The following is a 9210-nucleotide window of genomic DNA, read 5'->3' as shown; positions in this document are numbered from 1 at the left end:
GAGCCCTTGATAATTTATAAATTATTATTTTGTCATCTTGCATTGTCCAATGTCTCCCTTCACCCCCTTTTCTGTTGTCCATCCCCAGGGAGGAGGTCACATGTAGATCCTTGTAATCGGTTTATTTTAGTTTCTTTTTAAAGAATTTTTATTGGTATCTTATTGGGAGCTCTTACAAATGTCATAACATTACATAATTCAAATGAATCGAGCTTAACTGTACAATTGTTACTACAATCAGTTTAAAACATTTTCTTCTTGAACGCTTTGATATCAGCTCCCCTTTATCCCTTCCCTCCCCCACCCTTCCCCCCAATTTTGAAGTATTTTAGCTTTACCAGTTTCCTTTCACTTATCATTTTTTCATAGTAGTTTTCATGCATCAGAATCTTTATAAAAGCAAGCAAAATTATTTATAAAAAGTTTTACTTATATATATATATATACTACATGATTTAGAGGGAAAGACTGGATTTGCATGAAAAATTAATTTGACAGTTTTTTACACACATAAATTCTGACTGAGAACTTTCACGACATTAATAATGTTAATGTAGCTGCAGATTGTAGTCTGGAGTGGGTTATGGACATAGAACATAGGTCAGATACTGACAGATCCTTGCAAGAAACTGAACTGCTTTCATAGTCTCAACAGAATAATTACAAAGTCAAATCACCCTGAAAGCTCTGTTACTTGGACAAACAGGAAGGTACATTGCAACAGGCAGAAGGTCAGCTTCTCAATGCAGAACATGTGCTGTGTTAGTAGTCACGGTAAACTTGACTTGTTCTGTCTTTTAAGTCCTCTTTTCCAAGACTTTATGTATCTTGGTATTTAAAAAATTCCTTCTTTGAACTTCCTGTATTGAGAAGAGAACAATTTTATTTAACGGGACTATTCCTCTTGTTCTCTAATGATTTAGAACGGATGTGTAAAACACAGCAGAAAGGAGATGAATTATAACCAAGAATCTATTATAAAAATATTCCACACATTATCATAGCAGAATCTTTCTGCAGTTGTCTGTTCTCTTTGGTCAAAACTTCTGTCTTGGATAAGACCAGGTGTAACATGTCAATTTGATCATTTACCTTGATTATAAGACTTGCTTGCTTGGATCTGGGATTTAGGCATTGTTGTCCTTTATTTCTTTTCAGGGTGATACTGTTAAGGAAAGACCCAAAAGAGTCTTAAAATTGGTATGAAAAACAAACAAACCATGGATTGTGATAAGAGTTGCATAAGCCCCTAATAAAACAATTAAAAACAAACAAACCATGAAACAAAAGCTCTCCCCATTGCCCTCTGCAGTGAGTCTATTATTTACATCACTTCTAAATTCTCACAGTCGTAACTTGGGTAAATTAGGGAAGCTTTCGCAATGTCTGCCACTCTGACTGCTTTTACTCCGGGGCCTGTGCAAAGACACCGTACCCTGTGGAGCATGGGGAAGCCTAGAACAGAGCAGAGCATCAACTATTACTGGATCTGATTGCAGTAGGTAGGGATGCTTTCTGATCCTGGTAATGAATGAGAGCCTAGTTTTCACTAATGATAACTAATGTCATTGCGTTAATTCTGGCACATAGCCACCCCAGAGGACGGAGTAGAAATGCCCCAGAGGGTTCCGAAGGCTGTAGGCGTGGAAGAAGTGCAGTTAGAATGTTCCTTGGAAGCAGGATGGCTAGACTGCAGCTCACATGCTTTGGACATGTTATCAGGAGAAGCAAGTCCCTGGAAAACGACACCATGCGTAGTAGTGGAGGGGCAGTGAGAAAGTGGAAGTCCTTTGACAAGAGGGATTGATAAAGTAGCTGCAACGAGGTAGTCTCAGACGTAATACCAGTGAGGACAGTGCAGGGCTGGGCAGGGTTTCTTTCTGACACACAGAGAGAGTCACCATGGCTCGAAACTGACTTGACGGCACCTGAAAACAGCAGCAGCCATCATTCTGGGAGCACACTTCCACGGAGGGTTGATGGGTTCAAACCACCAACCTTTCCGTTCGCAGCCAATTGTACTAACCACTGTGTGACCAGGACTCCATTTATTAATGATAGAAATAGTAATTGATCGGCACTTGACACCACTGTCACTGGAAAAAGAGCTTAGGTGAAATCTTGATTATTTTCTCTAAATTGTAAGCAAACCGTGAGAGAGAAGCATGAAGAAATTTGTGCATTGTTTCTTTATGTTGGAGGTGAGGCTTATTTGCCTCTTTTTGCTTAAGAATTTTTCTAGGACACAAATATTGTTGTTGCATATAGCATTTTCTTGACAGGCATTTATACCTACTGCTAAAGGAACTGTCAGATATTGTAGGAAAATAGAAAATTCCATGAAGTTAATTATCCTTAGTTTTGATAAGCATCTCCTGTTTTTAAACAATTCCTGCACTGTACTCTGTTCTAATTTCTAATGTGCAGAGTTTTTCTAAAAATAAAGCTTTCTGTTTCCTTTAAAAATTTTTTGGATGTAAGTGGGTAAACAATCTGTGAAACGCTGTAAAAGAAAACTTTTAATGGAGAAACAGTAGGTTCCACATACCTTGAATAATTGTAGCACAGATGAGGATGGTCAAGGCTACAGCCAGACCCTTTAGACTCATGTTTGCCTGTTTGCGCCGCCGCTGTTCCTGCTTTGGTAGACTTGTAGGTGGAAGGAGAGATGCTGACCATGAAAGGGGATGCTGAGTTGGTATATATAGCGCATTTATACACCAGTAATCTCTCCTGGCACTAGGAATTCCCCTCCTTGAGTCATGTTCCTTTCTTGCTTCCAAGAGTTTCTGTTTTGTTCTCCTGTGCATGTGGCTGTCCCTCCTTTTGTGCCGTGTACTGAAAGTGCTTTCCACATAGTGAAGCCCTCAACAGGCCGCTGCGGTAGTAAGTGGAGCAAGTGTACTGCCAAGAATTAGAGCTCTTCCAAATAGGACCTGGCTTTCTTAAGGCTTCGTTTCCTAGAAATATGTACATTAAATTGTTGGTCTGTTCTGGACATTGGGATTTTATAGCTGTTTATTCATCCTGGCTTCAGGTCTTTCCCTGTCCATCTTTCACACACCTCCACAAATGAACATCCTAAATGATAGTTTTGAGCATCTCACTTTTGGTTTTAGGGTCTACATAATTTAACACTTGATGGCCTTTCTAAACCTTTGTATTTTGTCTAAAGAAGTCTTGGGGGGTGGGGGCGGGAATAGGAGCTGATACCAAGGCCTCAAGTAGGAAGAAATGTTTTAAAAATGATGGTGGCAACATATGCACAAATATTCTTGCCACAGTGGATGTATGGATTGTTGAAAGAGCTGTAAGAGCCCCCCAAAAAAGGATTTATTTTTTTAAAAACTCTCCTATACCTCTGTGCTACTTTTCTTGCTTATAGCCATTTGTTTTTGACAATTTCAACAACCTTTACTTTATATACACACATATCTAGTATTTTTATGTAGCATGTAAAGTTATATGAGTTATATTATGGACTTGTAAAAACAAGATCCTCTTTTCTCGTGATATTTTTATCTCATGCATTCTAATTTTATGGAACCTGGTTTATTTATTTGTTTTATCTTTTCATTTTAAAACTTCTGTTTGTTTTAAATGTATCACATGTGGACTTATATCCAAAGGACTTTTAGTAAGTGAATTTATTTACTGTATAAGTGGCAATCTGTAATTTTAAAAATGTTTCCTTACAGTTTCTTTTCTGTCTTTATGTTTTCTTTTATATCTCTATACCTTTATCTTCTTTAATTTATAAAATTTTGGGATTTGAAAAAAAAATTCTTTTACATGTCTGCTAATAGTCTTCAAAATCTTCAAAGTATTTTTATCTGAACTTTTCTGATCATAGAAAATTGGTTATAAAGTAGTAGTATCTTCTGGCTCCTCCCTTAGTAAGGTGAGAAGAATCACAATAATTTCCTTTCAAACATTTCTTCCTCCTCCCAGTTTTTTGGGCATCATTTGAGGTTTTATAGCTAATTTACTCTTTTTAGATTATTTGGTCATTCAATTTCTCTTGTGAGTTACCATTGACATTTTCTGTTGAAATATATTTATTTAGATATAGGATCTACATTTAAATTCTCATAATAACTACCACCAGTCTGAAAAAATCTTTGCATAAATCTTTATTTTAATTTATCTCTAGTTAGCTGGGATTTCTTTCCCTCTTATTATTCACGTATTCATTGAACATGTAGAATTGAGGCTACTTTCCCAATAGGAATACAGGTAAAGTAAGCAGTGAGTTCTTGGCACTTATAAATAGTATCAGTGAGTTTTTCTCTAATGTTACTTTTTGTTTTTATTATCATTAGGAACATAGTAGAACATGGTTGTTAACAGGAAGACTGGAGTTAGACTGTATTTAAATTTTTGTTTCATTATTTATTAGGTATATGGTGCTAAGAAAGTTACTTCAACTCTGAGTCTTTCATTTTCCATGTGTAGAATGGGGAGAATAATTTCATAGGGATCAGAAATCAAGCATTAGAAGAGATAATGCACAGAACCATAGTTTTTGTAGGAGACATTAAAGCTGACTGGCATAACATAGTCCACAAAGAGTATTCTCTATCCTACTTTGGTATGGGTAGCAATGAGGGACTTAAAAACATGTGAGCAGTGTCCAACATTAGAGTGGGAGAAAAATGTAGCAGTCAAGATTACAAAAAGACCAGGATTACTGGTTGGATAGAGACTGGTGAAACCCCCTGAGACAACTTCATAGTCTCAATGGAGGAGGATGCTGTTGCTGCGGCTTGCATATAACTCTACAGGAGGGGTATAATCTCTAATCATGTACGTACATCTGCTTTACTTGAACATCTCATTATCTGCTATTTATCATTCAGAACAACAGGGAAAAATTACTATATGTGGATTTGTTGCATTAACAACATACATATGGCACTAATGAAAATCAAGATGTGAGGCCAGAGTAATGCAGGCTGTGCTGGTTAAGTTATATGCTATCTTGGCTAGGCCATGATTCCAGTGGTTTGGCAATATGTGTGATAATGTTATTTGTCAATTGATGTGGTGGTAAGTAGTGATGCCAACGGAGATGGTTAAAGTTTATAGTGCCAACCTGGCTGATAAATACATGTGGGGTTAATTGAAAGGTGGAGAGATAAATGGCTCAGTGAGCCTCGCCTTTCTAGTTCTCTGGTCTCTTGCTTTGTGATGGTTGCACCAGGGTGCAGCTGCCTTAACCAGTTCCCTACTTCAGTTTGCAAGGCTCACTTCCTGCAAGACATCCCCAAGGAGAAGCCACATGGACCTTACTCGATGCAGCCCTGGGTGCTGGAGCAGCCGTGTCGAGACCCCTGCCAGTGGTGAGATGTTTACACATCCACTGACTCAGCTTTCCTCCTGCAGTCAGAATGGTTGCATGTGTTTTGTGAGATGGAGGAGGACTTTGTGGATTGGTGTCGGACATATGGGCTAATGTTGTACTTGTGGGCTTGGGCAGCACTGGGTTGGGATGTTTTCTTGATGTGCACTTAGCCTTTATATAAGACTCTCTCTTATACACATGAGTTTCTGTGGATTTGTTTCTCTAATGTACCAGAATAACCCACCAACCTCCCATTTTCCATAATACTGACTTTTGCATAACATCCCTGTGATAGCTACATAATCTTTTCAATTTGGGAGGATTAAGGACAAAGGGGTGGAGTTTATCCTGTCAATCAGGTGGTAGCTTGATGACCTCATTTGGTGACACTAAGGAGATAAATAGCTTGCTGGAGGCAGGATGCAGGCTCACTCCCTGGTAGACAATGCAGCTGACAAGACACACAGAACTATGTTAGTGCCCTGAGCTGGAGGAGCCACATGGAGATCCCTGCCAGCTCTGGGATGCTAACAATGCCACTGGATCCACAAGACATCCCACCCACTGGTCTGTGATCTTCCTGCATGCAGCATCATTGCATGTGTTTCCTAAGTCTGAAGATGAATTTATAGATTAGTATCAGACATATGAGCTAATATCAGACTTACGGGCATGATCTGGGCTGGGATGTTTTCTCAGTATACAATTGCTTTTGTATATAAAGCACTTTCTCATACACATATGAATGTCTATGAATTTGTTTCTCTCGTCTCCCCAGACTAATACAGTCCCTATCTTTGGAACCTCACCATGTCAATAAGTGAAGAGCAGGCATAGAACCGTTTCCTCAGAGCTAAATCCTGTTTAGCAGGAGAATGTTGAAGCCATATTTGCCATCCATTCACAGTGATCCTACAAGACAGGGTAGAGTGACCTTTTTGAGTTTCTGAGACTGTAAATTTTTATAGGAATAATCAGAACTCATTTTTTGCCTGCAGAGTGAATGGTGGGTTTGAATTGCTGACCTTGTGGTGAATCCTGTGTGTCTCTCTCTCTCCAAAACACACACACACACACACACACACACAGTTAGGTGCCATGACATTGGTTTTGGCTCATAGTTATATACTACAGAAAGAAGTCCCATCCTCATCGCCATATTTGAACCCATTGTTGCAGCCTCTGTTTCCATCTCATTGAGGGTCTTCCCCCTTTCTGCTAACTGGGTACTTTACCAGACATGAAGTCCTTCTCTAGGTACTGATCCCTCCTGATAACATGTTCAAAGAATGTGAAGTAAGTTAAAGGAGCATTCTGGCTATACTTCTTCCAAGGCATATTCATCCTTCTGGCATTCCATAATACAGTGAGGTTGTTCACCAACACCATAATTCAATGACATAGACTCTCCTTTTATATGAGAGGCTTAAAACAATTAAAGGGAAAATATTATGTTTTAAATTTTCCCACAAACATTTTGCAGCTCCCTCTCATGCATGTGCTTGTAATTGTTCATATATGTGGCAATGTTCTGTTTCGTTAAATGATAAGTGGTTAGAAAGTGAAACTAGCATTTCTCCTTATTAGAAGTCACTGTGAATCCAATTAGTGTTTGAGGAAGGCTGATGACTCATTCCTAGGGAGGAGACTGCTAGAGTGTCGTGAATAGATTGCAGAAAGATTAGTACAGATTCCTAACTTCTAAAAATTACAGTACTTAATGTTCTTTTGTAAAAGGATTAAACCATTTAAGGAACTCTGCCACTGGGTTTTTTTTTTTCAGATGCTCTTAATAAAATGCTAGTTAAAAAAATTTTTTTTGCTGTTTCAATTTAAAAAAATCATTTTATTGGAGCTCCTACAACTCTCATTACAAGCCATAAATCCATTCATTGTGTCCAGCACATTTGTAAATTTGTTGCCATCATCATTCTAAAAACATTTTATTTCTACTTGAGCTCTTGGTATCAACTCATTTTTCCTCTCCTACCACACCTGTAATTTTCTTATACTATCAGTAATAAAATCTTCCCAGAAATGAGACAGATCCTGCAGAAGACAGTCAAGGTAGAGCTCCTGATTGATGCATGTGGTTAACATGCTTGACTGCTAAGACTGGCAGTTCAGTTCCACCCACAGGTGCCTTGGGAAAGAGGCCTGGAAATCTTTACAAAAAAAAAAAAAAGAAGACGACGCAGTCATTAAAAACCCCATGGAGCCTTCTACTTGGATACACGTGGCGTTACCATGGGTTGGAATTAGCAGTCACTGGATCTTCAAGGCAGCCATTAGACACTGGGCAAAGTCATATTCTCGCCCTGAAAGCTTAGAGAAGTTGCATGGAGGAAAATAAGAAAGACTACAGCATTTAGAAAGGGTGCTAAAGTGACAATCAATTTAAAATAATCGTGCTTACGATTTGATCTTTCTGGGCACCTTGACATACAAAAACATTTTAAAATGCAATACAGTAGCAAGTTGGTTATAAAATCATTATGCTGCTAGTGCCTGCAGTCTGGTATTTGAGAATGAGATGTACCAGAGTTCATGTTTTATAAGGATGACTTTAACCTTGACATTTGCCATCCCACACATTGCAGATGCAAACGTGTGCTCAAAAGAAGGACCGGTTTTCAGTGGCCTCCACCACCATACTGCCAGAGAGAGCGACTGCTGCCATCGCCTTTTCCTCTCCCGGCAGCATGCCCGAAGGAGGGCCATCGACTTGCTCTGAAAGCTTACTGAGCTCTGGAGCAAATTCTGATTTAAAGGAAAGGTAGTTATGTATACTCTGGAAGGTAAGCACAGAAGAAGCAAGCTTTCAGCTTCCACAGAGTGAAGATTTGAAAGAGGATTAATGACAGTTCACTTGCTAGTCTAGTACTTTGCCTCTTAACTATACTTGTTCACGGGGCTCAGAAACAGGCTGCCAGGATCCTGTTCCCGAAGTTGGGTGGTTTTCCAATGGCTTTATGAAATTTATTGTACAGACAAGGATTTCCTGGAACAGCCAAGTGATTGGTGGTTTATGAAATTACAGCTCTTTGTTTTTCTTGGTGTTTGGTTGCTTAAGCGTTAGAGCTACCATTCTTCTTCTGACAAGGGAAGTATGGTATTTTTCTACAGATTGGGAAGAAGAGCTGCCACATGATGTTTTTATTTCCTCTTTTAAATTTGGTAAAAGTGAACGTTTTATCAAGAAGAAATGTTATTTCTGGGATTTCAAACCTATTCCATGTTTCTGGTTTTATTAGAGAAGGACATGGGTGTGAAAACCAATTATTTGCTCCTTGAATTCTAGACAAAATAAAATAAATTTTCATTTGTTAAAATTCAGAACACTGAAGAGGAAAAAATTGAGTAAACTCAATTGTTTTTGAGTCTTGCTTTTCCAGGCTCTCCATGCTTCTCGCAGAATGTATTTGAGCCCAGAGCTGTGGGTTGTACAAAACATCTTCAACATCACCCCAAACTTCTGAGAAACGTTTCTTACAACAATAGCAGCTTTTAGTTGGCTGCTTGGAAAATAGACTGCAGTCGACGACTGCCTGGTCAGTATGGATGTTCATGTTAATTTTCCAAGTTGGGGAAACAACACGCCTATTGATGGGAGAAAGAAATATGTGAGAGATTAGCAACGAACAATTGTACAACCAACTAACTGAAAGAAGCCCCATCCAATAAGAAGGAAAGCTCCGCAGTAGCTTCACTGACCATTCGTGCATTTTCCTGCTGCTCAAGGAGGGAGAGTTGCCGGTGAGGGAACTAGACCGGACCAATCCTGTTCAGGAGCGTTGGGAAGGAAGCATCACTCAGAAGGATGGAGCCTGGAGGGATGAGCCCAACATGTGGGTGCTAGAGGAGCC

General features: G+C 39.0%; 1 protein-coding gene across 1 annotated transcript; it reads right to left on the bottom strand.

Annotated features, from left to right (window-relative positions):
- Window positions 1–797: 797 nt before the first annotated feature.
- On the bottom strand, window positions 798–2650 carry CXCL11 (C-X-C motif chemokine ligand 11). Its single transcript, XM_075543551.1, has 4 exons — window positions 2549–2650; window positions 1329–1455; window positions 1093–1165; window positions 798–860 (listed from the first exon to the last, which is right to left on the bottom strand). Exons 1-4 carry the CDS (start codon window positions 2607–2609, stop codon window positions 798–800), a joined length of 324 nt encoding a protein of 107 aa, XP_075399666.1. The 5' UTR covers window positions 2610–2650.
- Window positions 2651–9210: the final 6560 nt, after the last annotated feature.

This window comes from Tenrec ecaudatus, chromosome 3, assembly GCF_050624435.1.
Source record: "Tenrec ecaudatus isolate mTenEca1 chromosome 3, mTenEca1.hap1, whole genome shotgun sequence".
NCBI classification, from domain to species: domain Eukaryota; kingdom Metazoa; phylum Chordata; class Mammalia; order Afrosoricida; family Tenrecidae; genus Tenrec; species Tenrec ecaudatus.
This window is presented reverse-complemented; position numbering and strand designations above follow the sequence as displayed.